This window comes from Streptopelia decaocto (genome assembly GCF_964273445.1).
Source record: "Streptopelia decaocto genome assembly, chromosome: 2".
Classification (NCBI taxonomy): Eukaryota; Metazoa; Chordata; class Aves; order Columbiformes; family Columbidae; genus Streptopelia; species Streptopelia decaocto.
In genome coordinates, this window is record NC_138655.1 from 36,258,102 (window position 1) to 36,277,161 (window position 19,060).

General features: G+C 40.6%; 1 protein-coding gene across 1 annotated transcript in view; it reads left to right on the plus strand.

The window, feature by feature from the left end:
- CPA6 (carboxypeptidase A6) overlaps nucleotides 1-19,060 on the plus strand; it is a gene marked incomplete at its 5' end in the record, with an annotated part of 82,098 nt that overhangs the window by 58,377 nt on the left and 4,661 nt on the right. The window contains 3 exons of the mRNA XM_082045162.1: nucleotides 10,595-10,705; nucleotides 10,956-11,046; nucleotides 15,611-15,813. Of these exons, the coding sequence (XP_081901288.1) occupies nucleotides 10,595-10,705; nucleotides 10,956-11,046; nucleotides 15,611-15,813 (405 nt within the window). The remainder of the gene's footprint in view (nucleotides 1-10,594; nucleotides 10,706-10,955; nucleotides 11,047-15,610; nucleotides 15,814-19,060) is intronic.

The following is a 19,060-nucleotide window of genomic DNA, read 5'->3' on the forward strand; positions in this document are numbered from 1 at the left end:
AGCATCTGGAGTTACGCGGCTGAGAAGGACCCAGCTCCCATGTATCCAGAAATGCAAAGTGAACAAAGGCAGATCAGACTTGGGAAGTGAGGATGTGAGACGAGAGTGTGGGAAGGCAAGAGGCTGCCTGCTCCGCAGGCTTAGTGTGTCTATTGCAAATGCAGTAGTCAGAGAAAAAGAACAGATGAACTAGAGAAAAAGGGAGAAAGGTAGAGAAGTGTAAGTTAAGGATTTAAAAGGGGAAGAGAATGCACAGGAAAGAGTTTTGCATTATGTGATAATGTATGACTGAAAGTACAAAACCAGCCTACTCACAATTTTGAAACAAACAAAAGGAGAGCGAAGACTATTGTTTGGTTTGGGGGATTGGGGTTTCTGTGTGTTTTTTGGGGTTTTTTTGTTTTGTTTTATTACAATCTACTCCAGTGTGATCTCTAGCCATGGCTCTGTGTTCCATCGGTCTGGAGTTAATAACAACGTCACTGTTTCTGCAGAAGGCGCCTCTGAATGCCTGTAGTCTCTCAGCTAAAGATAATCAGCTGTTCTACCAGAGTTAGCAATACTGGTGGCCTCTGACAAACCCTACCTCAGGATCACTGAATTTCAACTCAAGAAAGGGGACACCTGTGCACACAGAATCAGAATTTTAGGTACCAGCTAACAAGCCACAGAGAAGTGTCGGCACCTGTTTTGTAGCGGAATACCAGCCAGGTGACAGTGGGGTCACACCAACTTCAAGCCTTACTCAGCTGGAAAGGGGTGGAAAAAGGGCCCTGACAGTAGGAAAATTAAGAGGCCTGTGGTGGAGTAGGGAAGCAAGAGGAACTCTAAAAGGAAACAGAACTGATTATGCATGGACAACTTTGAAGGGAAACTGCAATGACATGTGAATCTAATGTAAACCAGAATTTCTGTCCACAGCAAAAGATTTAGGGGAAAAAAAGAAGTTTTCTTAGCTTAGATTTTTATAAAGACTGCACAGGATCTAATGATACATTAAAAGGTGTTGGTAAATATTACAAACTGGAAAGAAAGGGACTTTATTATGTGTTATTATTTTGTAGAAAGCAATAGACTTCAGAAATAAAAGATGTTTATCAGACATAACATGTATTTATCCAAAATGAAATAGCTGTCATAGAAACAAAAAAACAAAACCTATAGACTTCTTGCAAAAGTACATCTATATATGTGTATGTGTTATATAAGAACATTTAACTCCTCTTCATTGGGTGTGCAATTGTGAGAGGAGAAGGAGAGTTCAGATATCAAATTATCCAGACCTCAAATTTAGGACTTTACCATTGTTTTAAAAATCTGAAATACGGTTCACAGGCTGCTATTCAAATTAACATCAAAACTAGACTCTGTTTCAGTTTTAGTGGAAGCAGATGAGGATTTCCATTGCATCTGGTTTGACTTTCTTCCCTCTAATAAATACTGCTATTTGATCCACGTCAATTATGTATAACCTTGAAATGTCATTCATTTTCAGAAAACAACACACAAGAGATGTGACTTTAAGATGCACTATTCTTTGTTTCCAGTGCAGGAATTTGTATTTCAAGAACGGAAAATTCAAGAAATGTAGTTAAAAACCTTTATGAAGCAAGCATTGATTGTACTTCTTGTTGACAAAATGTTCTAAGAATCCAATGGCAACTGTAAGGGAAATGTCCATAAAGAACAAGCACATCCCCTTAAGGGAGCAGCCTCGTTGGGGCCTCACGTGAAGGTGCAAATAGCTTTACACTTTGGAAATGCAGTAACCTCCATCATCACCTTCTCTCCTACCCTCAAAAGTGGGCCTTTTTAGGAAAAAAGGAAAACTGGCATATGTTGACCAGTTTCAGTATATCTGCATCTCAAAAGTGAACTGTGGCACGTGCTTCCGTAGACTCCGTAGGTTCCTATATTTTTCAAATGTTTCAAATTTTGAGGACTTTCCTGAAAGTAATATAATTATTCTTTGAATGTGGGTCAGCTTACATTGCATTGCATTGCACATAGCAACTTTTCTTTAATGTGAGACTGTTGTGGATTTTTTTCCTGGGTGAGCAGTGCTACTGTCTACTTCTGGGACAGAACCCAGCCAGTATCTATGGTCTTTGCTGAAAAAATGTTCAGAACTACTTCTGAGCTTTCTGGATTTGATAAAGGTGACTTGATAAGTCTGTTCAGGCGTTGACCTTGATAGACTACCCATGAATGTTCCCCCCTATCCATGGTCCCACAGGGAAGGAGCTGTATAGTGGGGGAATCCAAATCCACAGCTCCAAAGCCCCTGCAGCACTGTGTCATCCCTTAAAGATGGGCCATAATAGCTGATTCATCTCAGAAGAATCCCAAATCTGAAAATATTTGCAGTACACTCTGTATACTTCAATTTGTGATATGCATGGTCAAAATTCCAAATTCTGAAATGTGAGTGTTCTGTGATCCCAATTATGATGTGTTTGTGCTTCATCCTCCACCCAGGGAGCAGATAGGTAACCCCAGACAAAGAAGCTAAAGGCTGGGGCCAGATTTTTTTTTAAATGCTGACATTGGTATTGATTGCTGCCAAAATCAGGCCTGAAGCCCATCTTTTCACTCCATAATAATGAGCTAAGAGAGACACACAGACTGTCCAAGATGCAAAATGGCAACAGCTGCCCCCGCTATTCTAAGCTTGAGACTGATTTATGAGTCACCTTGTGGGTTGCACATGGGATGCGTACTGCCGGTTAGCCAGCCATTAGGCTTGTGGATCAGGCCCCAGAGACCAGTCTTTACCAGGAATTTTGCAGGGTTCAAGACCTCAGATTCTTCCTCAGGAATGCTTATGAAGTGCTTGTCTGTAAAGACAGGATACCTTAAATAACAGCACATACAGATATACAGAACTGAATAAGAACTAAAGTGTGATCAGATGCAGGTCCATGCAGGAGGCCCAGACAGCATCAGTGTTAAAAAGGGTTGGCTCTTCTTCTGCGCTGTGCAGGCCATGTGGTGAGAAGGCCATAAAGCTATAAGTATTCCTACTTTAAGGTCTGCTGAAAGCCAGTGTAGCACTTATTCTGCAAAATTCCATAGTCTGTGTCCTGATGGACAAAACATCTGCAGTGTGCTACATCAACACTCAGAGCAGCACTCAGTCATTCATTCCAGTGCTGAAGTCCATCCACACTGTCAGGAAAACAGCTTTGCATTCTGGATCATTTCTGGGTCTTGCTGAGCTCCATCAAAACTGGCAAACCTTTAGGGGTCAGGAAATTTATTTCCCCTTGCTATCCATAACTACCAGAGCCTCAAAATTACTGTCTGATTATAGAATTCAGATACCAGTTTTTCACCCCCTTCAGAAATAGTCTGATTTGGGGGTGCGCAAGATAGTTATGTGAAACGACACACTAATGTTTGTTAAAGATTATACACTTGACCTGTCACTTGTCAACAGACTTAAGTCTTTTGAACAGGTACAGCTGAAATGCCACATTCCCACTACCCAGGATTTCAAACTAATATTCATTTGAAGGATGCTTATTACACCTGCATTTAGTTATTCTTTGAGACAATGTAGATAGTTCACCCCTCACAATATGCTTTCCATTTTTTGGAGTTCTCCAATAAGAAGTTTTGAACCATAGAGGAAAGAAAGGATGGTCCTGACTGCCTCACCCTCTGCGCCATACATTTGTGCCACTCCTATTCCTGGGGACAGATATGCCACTCTTCTTAACATATCTTTGAGTGCTGGCTCTCAGAAACCTGAAGAGCTTTCGAAATAATTTGAAATATTCCAAAGTGAATCAGAGGCATGCAAGGCCAAAACAAATACGGTACCTGCAGCTTTTTCCTTTCACCCTTTAGCTGGATACATTCCTTTTTCCTGAGGCCCATCCCCTTCAGCCAAGGCTCTTCAGCTCATATTGGTTTGACTTGAATTTTTTTGTTGCTCTTTAAACCATCACGTCTTCTTGCTCTATGGAATCTTCCTATCTGGGTTTTCCTCCTGTTCATCAATTTTTAGTTCACCATTGTTTTAGGAAGGCCAGAAGCTTCTAATGGCTGTATATTGGCCCCCTGCAGCCTCCTTCACAGCTGCCAGCGAGGATCGCACCATGAAGACTGGGCTTTCTCCACCTTGAAGGACCAGTCACCTGGTGACAGATCTCTCCCCAAGCACTCCGCAGCTCTTTCAGTAAATGCAATACAATCATTGGAGCTTAAATTTTATTGTTTGCCAGACTCAGGTCTCCCCAGCCATCTTTTTAGTTGCCTAACCTCAGGAAAAAAATTGACTTCTCTGAGTGCTCCCTATATATCCATTATCTGGAGGAAAAATCCATCTGTTTCATCCTGCAGCATCTGTATTTGAAACATTCTGCCTTACTTATCTTTAGCTAATTCATTCTTCTCTGTCAGGAGCTTCTGCCTGAAACGTTATTTGTTTTTTCTCCATCAGAGAGATCGCCTCTTCCAGCCTCTTCACTCAGTACTTCATTCATCAGCCTTTCAACAGCAAGAGGCACTGGTACAAATGCAGAATCTGTTTTATCCTCTTAATTTTTTTCATCCTCAAATGTCAGTTGAAGTTTCTGTGCAGTAAACACATGTGTGTACGTAGTTTCTGCTTCTACTCAACGTCTCCCCTTTGCTCCAGGGCCGGTCCAGTTCTGCGTGAGTTCGGTTATTTCCGCAGGATGTATTTCTTACATCCCACTTCGCTCTGAGCATCTGTATCTCCCCAGCACGTCCCTGCTACTGAAAACCAAGGTTACTAATGTGCACCACTTCTGAGGGAAGGAAAATAATGTAGCAGTGAACACTATCAACAAGTTTCCCAGAATAGGCTCTCAGTTGTGATGCCTTTTCTTTATTTTTTTTTTAGTTGCTAAAATCTAAGCCAATGCCAAAAAGATGGAGTGCAGTACTGTAGTATCACCACAATGAGGCATGTGATGCATTGTTTTAAAAGCAGCTGTGGCAAACCATTTTTGTACTGTGCAGTATTTCTTTCTCCTTTTGTCCACAGTGGATTTTCCCAGGTTCTGTTCCACAGTAAGACAGTTTAGAGAAGGTCCTTTATTTTTCTGTGACATCTTCATAATGGAAAAAAACAACAGTTAAAATGGTTTCCAGTTCTCCTCTTCCAAAAGCAACTAGGTACTGTATTATTTCTTATGTGCACTTTCAGCTTCTCAGCTGCATCCTCCTGCCTACCCATGATCTTAAGAAGTTAAAAATTACTTTCATTTTACTTGCAGTTATTCATTTTTCACAATGCGAATACATCTTCATAAAATAAAGGTAACCCTGCAGCTGTGTTGTGCCTGTAGTAAGAATTCTTCAAAGACGCTTGCAAGTGCAAACTCTTAAAAGTATTAATCACTAACACATTCAAATGCTACTCTGCGAAAGTTTTTAAGGGGTTGAGTATGTTGTTCTTCAAGGCATGAAGAGAATTCACATTGTTGTTCCAACTTATTACTTGCCCTAGGGAAGAAATTCTGCTTTATATTTTAGCAATTCACTTCTGCATAATGATGCTGAATAATTAGGGCCTCAGTAAAATTACTGATGTGCAGAAACACTACTGACCATGAGAAAGGACTGTGAAAAAAGGTTCTGTGTGTTGAACAATTTACTTGTTCCAGAAATCAAATTACGAGGAATTATTTGCATCTTCATTATTTAACTGTGTCTCAACAATTTAACAGAACAATTTATTCAAGCAAGTTCTGTTGGGTTGCCCTCAATGGGTACTAACCTGGCCCAACATAACTAGGACATAAAATTCAAGAATTACATTTTTCTGTGGTAGATATCTCAGGGAAGGTCTCCACCAACTTGGTGGGCCTTAGTTTCATACAATTACTAGTAGAGAAATTTATGTTGCCCTTTTCAGAGTATTCACAGTGCTTCAGAATAACTCAGGCCCTTCTTTTCCCTGCTGGGCAGCCTTGACTTATTTGGGACCTATTAGGTTTTTTTTAATGTACTGTTTCTCTAAGTGGAACCAAAAAGTTACGTCTCCTGTTTCCATTAAGATCTGTGTAACTCTATCCAGCTTCTTCCCCACAAGATCCTACATTTGCTTGGGTGGTCCCAGGCATGTGCAAGCTTCCTGGAACTGCTGTTTGCTTCTCTAACCTGTCAATCATGCCGTTGTCCCTCTGCTTCAGCATCTTCTCCATTTGCATCCTTAAGTAGCAGCATAAGCAAACCTTTGGGGATCTTGCAGGTCCTTCTTTTCAGACTTTTCATGGGCTCTCTTCTGAGTCTTGTGGAGTAGTTGCAGTACACAGTCATCTTTCTCAGTGGTTTGTTTTGGGTTCCTCCTGCAGGATGTGCTTCCAAAGAAGAGGATTTTACCTGGTGGGAAAAAAAAGGCTTCAGCCTTAAAAGTTTGACTCTTTGTTTTAAGACATTTTAGATACTCAGTTGTATCTTACATTTAATAATGGGTTTACCACTCTGCTTGTGATTTGAGTGCAAAAGCAGGACACTAACAGTAAAAGGGAAAATGGAGATTAAAAGATGTATTGCTTCCAAGTACAGAGCCAGAGCTAACTACTAAATTGCCAAAAGGGTATAGTGGTGATGAAGGCCTGAATGGCAGATCACAGTGTTACCCTGCTAAAATGTAAGATATATAGACAATAGTAAAACATTCTCTGTTGCCATCAGAGAGGATGTTTCAACTGATATCTTAACAATTGCATGGAAGAGTTAGTCATGTTTTGTTGGAAGCAGTTTTATGTGATTTCTGGTAGAGCAGCAATGGAGTCAATTCCCCGTGCTAAAATAGTAACTGTTTAATTCAGTGTAATTGTTGAATTCAAAAATGGAAACAGCAAAAGCTGATTGTTACCTGAAATGTAATAATAATTAATTGTGGGACAGCAAATTGTTATTAAGCTTAACTGCAATTTTAGAGTTTCTCTCAGCCCTGTCTCCTTGCTTTGTCCTTCTCAGTCAATCTCTTTACTTTATAAAAAGCTCAGCTGCATCCTAAATCCATTTTAAACTCTTGCCTTTTATCGCCTTGGCAGTTTACAATATAGCTCTTTTGTTCACTTCAGCCCCCGAATTAAATTTACCATGGACCAGATCCTCAGCCATCCTATGCTGGCATAGCTGTCAACAACCACCCCTCTGCTGATCCAGATGATCGAGCCCTCTCCTATTAATCATTGGTCCTTTCCCCATCCCCCACGCAGATTGCTTGCACGGTGTTGGCAGGGTTCCTGCATCATCTGTTCATTCACTAATAACACTATTCAGCATTTATTGGGGCAGTCTGGTGCTCTGCACACTCAGCAGCAAAGCTGCTATTGATTGCATGATGGGGAAGCAGAATCAAGCCGTATAAAGTCGCATTGCTTTGTATTCTGAGGCCTCTGGGTACACTACAATGCAGTTAATTCACTAATGGTTTATATTCATCTTGCTTGTGCCATAGTAAAGAGAAAATGTTTCAGCACTGCTGGGGGGGGTTGTGGTTCACGTGATCATTGTTCGGAGGATTTCAGAGTCACGTCACAAAAGGCAAGTCATGGGTGATGCTCCAGCAAGGACACACCTTAGTAACTGTAGGGCACATTGCCAAAGACCTCCCTGATCAGGGAGGTAAGATTATACTGTCTGTGTTGCGTGATTACATATTTCAAATTGCCAGATAAAAACAGCATGAAAGACAAAATACTTTCAGCAGAAAAAAATTAATATGATATCGCTTACAACACATTACACCATCTACACTTTTGCTTTCCATGAAGCAGAAAGCCACATCAAGTCCATTACATTTTAAATTAAATGGTACTCTAAAAGGGTAACCAAATTATTAAGATAAACCATATATGCTTTAAAAAACACAATTGAATGGTTGCCATATTTGGCTCTAAATCAACTTTAAGACTTAAAATTTTGAAGAGTATTACTGGGGACTATAATGCTTTTCAAAGTCTCTCATGGCATTTTGTCAAAGACAGCAGTCATTAAAATAACAGAGTAGCTTTAAAAAGTGAAGGGGTACTTGACATTTTGCAGTCCATGTGTTGTTTCGTTTTTTAAATGGTGGTGCTTTTACCTAAGAAGAAAAACATATTATTCACTGGATTTAAAACATACTGACCATTAAAAATTATTAATTAAATTATTAATTAAACTATTTTCATTTTGTCACTTTTTGCAAATTTGGAAAGGTTCTAAAAATTTGTAATGCTCATCCATGCAATTTCTAAGGAATGTATTAGCTTAATTTGATTAATTATCTGTAGTTATTTTAATGAGATTATTTTTAAAATGTTTTAAAGAGTTTAATCTTATAGCATTGCACTTTATGATACACTACACTGTAACAAAATGAGTAATTACAGATGTAACTGACAGCAGAAGAGTGGCATACATAAATACAGATACAAGCAAATATGGCAATCTCATTATCACTGATAAGTAAAAACCCACCACGGAGACACAACTTGAGCTTAGTTGTTAATACTGTCTAAAAGGAGAAAAGCATTAAAAAGTCAAGGAAGTGGTATGTGGTGCCTTTTTTCCTCCCCAGTCAAATTACTTCTCCCTCAAATAAGCATGGGAATAATGTTCATTTTCCTCGACTCACATTTTGGAGCACAACTTCGTTCTGTTTCCACCGTAAGAACAGTCTTACAGATTCTGCATTCCTACTTACCAGATAGGCTCTCAGTCCTGTGAAGATTTAAGTGCAGGGCTAGCTTAATGCACAGAGTAGCCCTAGTTTCTTTAGTTGGTGTTTTCTGCATATGGAACATCAATGAAACAGAGCCCTTGTTTTCATGGTCATTGTTTTTGAGCAACCATTGCGTTGTTTTGACAAAATTACTTTTTACTATTTACTATAGCTGCAATTCCCTAAATGCCCATATTTTTATCCAGAAGTATTTGTAGCCTTGATACGGCTTCCTAATACAAGTATATTGAATTTAAATGCCATACCACTACAGCGAAGAATCTTTGGGGGATTTCTGGTACATAGGCCAGGGAACCTGTGACCTCTGCATTGGCTGGGGACTTTTTCCCAGGCAGCCCACAGCTCCACAAAGCTTCCCCTCAAAATCCCGCTGTCATCCTCTTCTACCCCGCGGTAGCTCTGTCTTCTTTCAGCATCTGTCCCAGCTGCTGCCCAGGTCTCATTGTGTTCTGTGCGGTGCCTCCTTCACCCTCTCTTGCGCCATCTCCTCTCGTCTTGTCAGGCTGAAAGAGAAGAGGAGCTCAGTGTGGAGTGGCACTGGGTGCCTCGGTGGCTTTGCACAGGGGTGACATGCTGCTTTGGATGCGCAGGTGAGGCTGAAGGACCTGCAGGTGCAGAGCACTGCTGGGTGGGAAGCTGAGGCTGGGTGAGGTGAAAGCACTACACAGCAGAGAGCTGAATGAACAGCCTAGGAAAAGCATTGAGAAATCTTAAAAAAAAAAGTGCAAACTCCTCCATGAGTAAATTTAAGCCCCAGGTATGTCCATTTGTATGGGGTTTTCATGCAGGTATTCCTCAAAAATTATCCATCAGCTCCTGTGGAAGCTTCAATAATCCAAACAGCTGCATGGTTAGGAGCGTGGAAGTAGCGGATTCCCATACTTCACACTGTTCCCTGGTATTTGTCAACTGAAAAGCTTTTAGCTTAGTTTATTTCAGAGCAAACATTCCCCTTTGTCCCCCAAACACGTTCCTTCTTGGATCTGGAAGGCCAGGAATACTGCAGAGCAGAAGGCTGTAGTTGCAGCACCAGGAGGAGAGGAGCCAGGCTCGGGCATCCCTCCGAACCCAGCGCCAGTGTGAAACGTGTTCTGCCTGCCAGGTGACACACTTGATTTCTCACCGTACAGAATCAAGGCTTAAAACTTGAAGGATGCCCAGCTATGGCAAGGGGCAGGTTTTGCTACAGCATGTGGAGTCCAAGCTTCCCAAAACTGGTAAAGGAGCATCTGTGGCATCAGCAAACAGAACTGCTGAGGAGCCTCTGGTTTGCTGCGCTTTTCTAAGATGTAGAATGGAAAAAAAATACTTTCCCTACTTAGACTTCCTCTACTAAACTTTATACTTGAGGTTCTCCAAAAGTAGAGGGTTTTTTAAATGATAAAGGAATATGCTGCATGTATTGGTGACTGTGCGCATAGTAAATTACTTCGACTACAACAAAAGCTTACATAATGTGAACCTTAAACACTTTGAGACACGCTCTGACCTCACCAAATCATCACCTGGTGGAAACAACAGCCCTTGATTATCTTACAGGAGCTAAACGTGTTTCCTCAACTAAAAATCAATTCCACTGACTTTCAGTTCCTGTGTCAAGAAACACTTTTGTATGCATTTGCTTTTCGGTAATATGGGTTGTATTTTCTTGGCTATTGAAAGTAACTGAGAAGCAGAGAATAGGCTCTTTTGAACATCCTTTTCACACATTCACGTGCTGCCTTTAACCACATTTGCAGGAGGATGTCAGCCTTTCAAGTACAGCTCTCAGGATGTCAGTGGTGCCAAAGGCCATGTGACTGTCTTAGCCTGTCACAATACTTAACAGGGAAATTATTTTTATTATGGAAACTACTTACTTTGTTTTTTCTGCTTTAGGCTCTTCAGACATACCAGACCGATCCTGCGATGAGAAAGATGCTAATTCAGCTGTATTTCTATATCATGCCTGTATTTAATGTGGATGGATATCATTTTAGCTGGACAAATGTAAGTAGTATCAGTAGTATTACTCAAAATATTGTTGAGACAGGAAAGATCAAATGGTGGCTACACCATTCAAAGATGACTTTCTGTATAAGCTGGTCCATCACTCAGTGGCAGGCAAAACGGAATTAAATTAGTCCAGTTAAAATTTAATACTGAATCTGTTTGCCAGTGTTGGTTTGTTATATGTACAAATAGATTTTTGCCAAAATATAGTAATATTGCTGTTTAACTATTTTGTAACTTATGTTAGGATCGATTTTGGAGGAAAACAAGGTCAAAGAACACAAGGTTTCGGTGTCATGGTGTTGATGCTAATCGCAACTGGAAAGTGAAATGGTGTGGTAAGTGTGGAGATACTTTGGTCCACCAGGTCAGATTACTCTTGTATTTAATTATCCAACAGAGTAAGTAGGTTAGGTCGCATCCATTGTGAAGTATTCTCTTTTCTATTTTTAAAGTTGAAGCTACTTTCCCGTAAAGCCACAGGCCAGGGCTCAAATCTTTAGCTTATAAAAGAGTAGCAGTCCTGAACTTTGGAAAAACACATCATCTCATGACAAGTAAAAAGTTTTCACGGCGAGTGTGGCAAAGTAAAAAAAAAAAGCACATACAGCAATTCTGTATTTCTGCAATCATGTAAAAAATTTGAAGCACAGTATTGAGCCTGGCCCATCATATTTAGGAATGTACTGGTCTACAGCTTTAGGAAACATTTCAAACTTAATTTTATTTAATTTGTCATTTCTTTGAAATGGCTGTAGCTTTGGAAATGTCAGACTTGCTTTGTTGGCCTCACAGAGAAATGTCTGATACTATTTTAAGGCCATTATTACTAGTGGTTTGATAAAGAAAGAAGGTGCTTATAAATGCATGAAGATCCAATTTTAAACTCCCAGCACTTCTGTAAATACTTTCATAAAAATTGACCTCAGTTTTGCATTGAGAATGCAGCAGTAATGAAATACTACCAGGAGATTTGGAATGGGGCCACTAAAGAAGAAATGGTATTTTATTAAATCTTATAGCAAGACTCACACAGGAGTAAGCTGCCGTGCCAGTTCTGGTGCAGCAGAAAGCAATAACACTTTGTTGTGAAATACAGCGATATATATCTCGTTCTTCTGATGACCTGTTTTCCAACCTTGAGCAACTTCCTTTGCCTCTCTGTGCAGCTGTTCTCCAGCATTCGGCCACCTTCCTTATTTACCTGATAAACTTATAAAGACAGAAATTGTGTTTGCGTAGCGCTAGTGCAACAGCCCTCCCTTCAGCCCATCCCTCTTCCCCTGGAAGTCTCTAGATGTTCCCACAATACTCCAATGGCTGCAGCGGGAGTGAGCACTGTACAGTCTGGCTTGTGGCGACTGGGTTCTTTAAGGAGATTTTTGAGAACTGTAAGGATAAAAGAGCGTAAATAATCTGCTAGGGTGTGTACCAATGAGGTGAGAGTGAACAGAAGCATACACTCAATGTATTACAGATTTGTGAAATATGCTTCCAGTTTTTCTGGACTCTAGTTGCAGTAAGGAGAGGACTGACACAGAAGCAGTTACAGAAAGCCTGTGTTAGTTGAGAATCCCTCCACTACAAAAGATGGTCCCAGGGCTGCTATCATGATCTTTAAGGCAATTTGATGCTGCAAAAATAATGTAAAAATGAACCAGAGTCCTGCATCACTGTTAACATCTTGTAAGAGAGTAAGTCACAACTGCAGGCATTTTGGGGACATACATTTATTGTTCAGAAGATAGCCACCAGCATGGTTGGAATGAACCGTTGTCTTACAAAGTCTTCAGAGCCATGTTATAGTTACCTCTCAGTGCAACATTATATAGTTACTCACAAAGTGCATTTTCTTTCTAGTCCTAATGAATCTTTCTTTGGTTCAAATTGCTCTGTCCTCCCTCTTCTTGCTCCCCAGCCACTGTATCAAAGCACAGTTTTCACTCAGTCCTGAAAATGTTTGCTTAGTTTTCAGTAAAAAACATTTTTTCTTGGCTGAGTGAGACTATAACAAAACACATGCACATCATGTGTTGTAATCCACTACTAGTTGCACTTCTCTCCTGCACTGAACATTAAAAGACAGGTCCCGCCCTAAGTTTAAAAAATAAAATTGATTCAAGGTTGCTCATCATCCCACCATGCACATGCTCTGCTTCCTACACTGGACCCAAACTCCATCTGATTATTTTGCCAGAGAATAAAGAGCTCTTTCATTAACTGGGCTGACTGGTGTTCAGAAGATCCTCACCTGGCACCCCATATTCTCATTAATCTGACACTAAATGAAGCAGAGAAGAATGTGGATCATATCACACTTTGAGGCTTGTATAATCATGGTCTGTTTAACATTTAATACTGCATCTGCTTATAACAACCTTTTAATTCAGTTCAGTTGCACTTACAGTTTGCGGACAAAGTTTGAACTTCACCGTGGGGCTTCCAGGCAGGCATGGTGTGGCAGAATCCAGCCCCAGCAAAGCCACTAAATGTGAGCTGCAGGGTAAAGATAACACAGCATCTGCTTTCCTCTTCCTTTCTAGTGTAGGACTTTGATGTAAGCTTTATGATGTTGCTTCTGTATTCTCTAGAGACCGAGAAAAGGGCCACATCACTGATGGTGGTAGATGTCGCTTTGCAGTGCGCCCTGTACCCAAAACAGTGCACAGAAATTGCACACAGCCCCAGGTGAATACTGACTGCAAGATCTCTGGGCCAAAATGCTCCTTGCAATATATATTTAGGTGCAATAACTGGCACAACAGTTTAATGTTCATTAAATAAACTATTGGCAAGTTTAAAGCAAATGAGATACTTAGAACTAAATTATGTCCTAGGGCAAATGCAGTTCAAATGGGTTGGATCCAAAGCCCCCAAGACAGCAGCAGTGGGAGTTAAAATTCCCATTGCATCCCAATTTCCAGTGCACCCCACTGCTCACTGAGAACAGTCCCACATACTGGCAGAAGAAATTACTGCAAGGAAGTCTGAGAATCATGCACCAGCTCATCCATCCTCACAGTCTACATTTTGTACCAAAGTATTAGTTTTATTAGTCTCTGCACACATTTCCTTTGTACATTTGACCTCATGATGGATGTTGGAGGGTACTTGTTCTCCTCCAGTATGCTATCAGGTAGAAAAATAAGGCAGCTGGGTGACATTTTGTGCAGTTCCATTTTTTTCTCGTGACTGTAACTCAGAAATTTCACAGGAGTTGATACCCACTGTATTTTTTTTTTTCTTCTGTGTTACTTTAAAAGAACTTCCAGTATGAAAATTGAGGGTATCCTTACATTATCCATGGAAACCCTCTCTTTTTGCTACCACCAAGCGTCACTTAAGGAAAAGCATTAACTGCAGCTGGGAGTGCAAATGGCTCACTACAATAGGCCAGACAGTTTAGAGAGTTTTTTCCTCATTGGAAGTCACTAAGCTGAGTCATATTTTACCAGTGGGTCATTTTACCATTAGCTTGTAGGATTCTGTTGTGTGTTAACAGTGATGTCCATTTTCATGATTCAATAGACAACACTGTTACAGGAGATGAAGTATCCATAAAAAAAGCAAAGACTCCTGAGGCTCTGTTAAATAGCTCTGCTTTAGCTATATTGCCTGACAAGACATCGAGGCAGAGCCCTCTTGGGATTTGGATGATTTGGTGGCCATCTGTTCTGCAGGGAGGAGACCATCTGCCCTCTATATAACCCTTCCATATCCACTGCAATCTAAGCACTAATACCTTTTGAAATCCTCACCTGTGGCCATTGCATGGTAGCCTCAATTTCTGTATTACAAATGAAGCTGCAGCATGAGATTCTTCCACTATATAATTTTGGGGGCATTAGGTTGATTGCATAACTCTGCTTTAATTCATATTATTATGCCTTCTGACACACTGCTCTTATTATTTGAAGAAGGCAGTACTTACTATACAAAGGAAAACTAATAAAACACTGCTTTTGTAATTCCCTGATGACACCAGGGAATGTAGTAAACAAAGTATTATTATTCTGTGGGTCAGTGTAAAACATGTGGCATTTTGAAATCACAGTGGATAAAAGAGCAGTAGGCATTTGCATAAATATTGTTCTTTTTAGATCCAGGCCCTAAGGTGTAAATGAGACGGTGGCTCAGATGCAGAATTGCTAAATGATCAAGGAGCCACTGCCACATCTCCTTTTCTGAGTTTCATCTTTCAGTGCCTCATGGGATATTACATGCAGGCTACACTTCTACAACTTACTGCCACCTAAGCAGGTTGATGTGGTGAAAGATGTCCCCACAACTGAACCCGTGCCCTAAACTCGAAGGAAAAATAAGCCCTGTGCAAAGTGAGATGATTTCAGTTTTAGCTAAGTCTGTGATCATTCCATGTGGCTTGTCATTTTTTTCCATAAAGTTTGCAAGAGTAAAAGTAGGCAGAAGTCAGGGACAATTCTCATGTTTTAAACCAGTCTCTAAGATAATGCCCGTTGAGGTTATCTACCTACCATTGTAACCATCACTGTAGTAGCTAGTAGGTTAATATGCTCCTAAAGGCTAGATTTGTCTTGGTAGTGACTAGTAAAAGAGGTATGGAATATATAGTAAAAGAAGTATGGTATGCAGAAAGCCAGGGAACAAAATACAATCAAGTCAGACTTTTTCTGTTGGGTTAAAAATATGTCCTCCAGGGACAACTGCATGTAGCTGGCCAGTTGGCAATTTGGTGTATCTACTAGATGATCGACCAGATCACTGTGCTGAGGTCCCACTGGCTCTTGCCCATCAGTCACAAGAAAGCAATTTGTTTATTGCTTTCCACACTTCTGTGCGCAGGCCCACACAGGCTGAGCCGGAAGTTGACCCTGAGAAATTTTCCGTGATCGCTTGCCATCAACTTTCTCTTTCAATCTCTAGATGAAGGTGCTTCACTTCACCCGTGCGATGACACCTACTGTGGCCCCTTTCCTGAGTCTGAGCCTGAAGTAAAGGCTGTTGCTCATTTTCTCCGCAAACATCGGAAACAAATAAAAGCCTATTTGTCCTTCCACGCATATGCACAGATGCTGCTGTACCCTTACTCTTACAAGTACGCAACTATTCCAAACTTCAGCTGTGTGGTAAGTTCCTTAAAACCTGGGATAATATGCTTCCCTGTGTATTACTTTTTGGTACTTCTTGTTTTGAGAGGAGACTTGTTCCTTCAGTACTTTGCACATATTTAATATTGAGCGGTATTTATTCAGGATCCGCTTGCAATCTCATTTCTGGTTACATAACCTTCACTCAAAGTGAGTCAGCAGTACCTTGATTAAAATGGTATAATGCCTTCCATCCATCAGTCCCTTTAAATTACTTTATAGGATAAATCCCTGGATTTTAATTATAGTTATTATCATTTTATTCAATTAACTGTAATGGGAATTATGTAGTTAAGTCCTTGGGCGTCTAGCTGAAATTCTGTCCCTTCAATGCTCAGAACTTAAACACAGAAGCACAAAGAAGATCATCTTCCATTTTATGAACAAACTAAAATCAAAATGGTTTATCAATCAGAGGAGGAATATCATAGATTTCAACAAAAGTAAAGCTTCTATTGCTTTACTTGTCATCCTGCTCAGATACAGTGGTTTTACCCTTTTAAGACAAGTTGTTACTTAACATCAGGTGCTTTGCAGTTTTTGTCTATTAGAAGAATAAATTAATAAGAGTATGGTTTTTTGATGCAAGCCTATTGATTTACAAATATGTACATTTAATATATTCCATGCTCATCCAAATGCAGGAGAACTATTCCGTCTGCGCACAGTTTGAAGTCTGTTTTTAGCCAGCCTCCTGTACATAAAACCCTCCCTGTGGCTTATTCTCTTAGGGAAATGAGTCTTAGGCTTCACTTTCTGTTTGCCCTTGCTCACAGACACACATTGCACCAACCAGTAGCAAGCCTCTTTCTTTCACCCTCAGTCCCTGGTAAAATTGTGTTGTCCATATATCTCCCATTTTGGCCTTGGAAGTTGCAGTGACACTTCACTTACTAGTTTAATCTAGTTTACTCCAAAAGGAGCTGAACTGCACCTTAGATTTTTCCTGTGCAGAATAAATGATGTTGTTAGACCTTGGAGCTTCACTGAAGTTTCACTCAGCTGCCCTCTTGGGGGCTGAGCAGCCAGTGCTCCACAGACTGAACTCTGTTTGTGCCTTTATTTCTCTTAAGACACTTAATTTCAGCAGGTACTAAAAGTTCTCCTGTCTGATGTCATTCTTGGGAAACAGAGAAAATTAACAGTTACCTAAGCAGCCAGAAGAGCTACAAATATGAGACTTGTGAGGGCTGGCCACCCAGCCTTGCATTGACTGTGAATAAATCCATGGGCCTTCTTTTTGTTCTAACTTCTCCACCCTCTTTGGAGCATGGCAAAGGGAAAGAAGAGCTCCCCAAGTGAATTGGTGACTGCTATTTACCAAAACACATAGACTGGGAATTGAAAACCACAGGATCTCATTCCTTTGAAGACCAGCAGGTGTGAGTATATTTTTTTAAGAACAGACAAGACAGCAGAAGTTAAAGACATGGTGTTAGGAAGAATGAGCATCAGCTCTGCAAGAATATGACTGTTGGGTGTCTTGATGAAAATACCCAGAGTAACATCAGGCAACAGCAGGAAATTCACTGTAAGGAAAAGGACTCTCTGAGAGTTTTCACACATACTGGTAAATCTTCAGTACATGTTGTTCTTGTTGCTCAAGGGCTATTTCCATTCTGAGACAGGGAGTAACCTCCCCTGAGCACACACACTCAACCTTTCCATCCACAGCTTTTAGATCAAAGGAATCCAGTTTTTGATGAGTAGTAGGTGTTCCCCAGGTCTGTGAGACCTTGGATCAGGCTTCTCATAAGAGGGAGGGGAGCACAGACCTACAGGGACAAAGACAGACACTGTTTTAGACAATGGCTCTGGACAAATGGAAGCCAAATCCCAATTCCAAATATTTTGCCAGTATTTGGACTCCATATTTCTTTGTATTGCAGCGTGCCAAAAAGAACAGGGAGGTTGTAATAAGAAACTGAAGTAATTTCCTGTTATTTAGAAAGCTCGTTATGGGGATCATAGTGAAAATGAATGGAATATTGTTGCTTATTTATTTGTATTTTTTAATATTTGCCTATGGCCAAAGGCTCCATTCCCTGGTGGTTCTGAAATTAATAGTCTTTAATATTTGAAGTGTCTAAAATGGTGACTTAGGCTGAGGTTTCAGATTCTCCAGTTCTCTTGGAGAATTACAGTGAGCTGGAAAGCAGCAGATCTCTATTTCCTGCTGCTGATGGAACAAACTTTGTTGGTCTACACGGACTGTGTACAGTGGACAACTGCAGGACTCCACGTGCATAGCAGATAAATAACATTTATCAAATAACATTTGAGGCCACAATTAATCTTAAGAAAGGATGTTTCTGTCTGGGTCGTATCATTCTAGTGAGCTGTCAGTTACCATTTTGATTAAAGTGTTCAATTATTCAGAGTTGCTTTGAAATTGGAGAGCTGTGTACTGATCACAACATGCATATTCTATTCTAATTTAGGCACAACTCTCTTATTAACACTCCTCTGAAATCTGTTCTTTTAAGATACTTAAAATGAAAGTGCACTTCTAGATTGAAAAAAAACCAGCAGAAACATTCATCCACCTCAAGAGTTCTAAATTTCACCTACTTTTCATACCTTTTCTTCCTGTACAGTAGTTTGCCTTAGTGTTTGCAATGAACTTACATGACATGACTGAGTTTGTTTATGTCTTTGTAAAAACCTGGTAATTCTATGTGAAGCTTTCTCCTTGAGGATGTTCGAAGACTGGTTGCTTGGATTTATTCAAGATCTGACCTGCATGGTATGATGCAGTTGAGAACTGTCCCCTTCTTTGGGCATGTAACCGTGGAAGCCAGCAGCACCCCTCAGTGCTAAGAGCATTGAGCTTACAGTGCCCAGGGACACCTGCTTGCATGGTGGACGTGGACTTGGGTCACTCCCGGGCCTTCAGACAGTTGCTGCCTCTGCACAGAACCCACTACTGTTGTGCTGGTTTCAAATGGGCATTACCAAACTATTTCTTCAGATATATTTCAACAGGGCTTGCTCCTGTTGTCTCATTGCTGTACAATGAGTAACTTGTGCATGGAAAGTCATCTTCTTTGTGGCTACGTTCTCATTTCCATGGTGTGTTTATTAGGGTGTTGCTCTGCACCCATCGCAGCTCCCCCAGCTGAGCCCTGCCTCCCACCCCCCGGTGTCAGGCCTGTTGTCAGGCTGTCCCAGCCCCACACCATAGCCCTGAGATGGTAAGCACAGCTGCTTGACATATTTCTGTTGA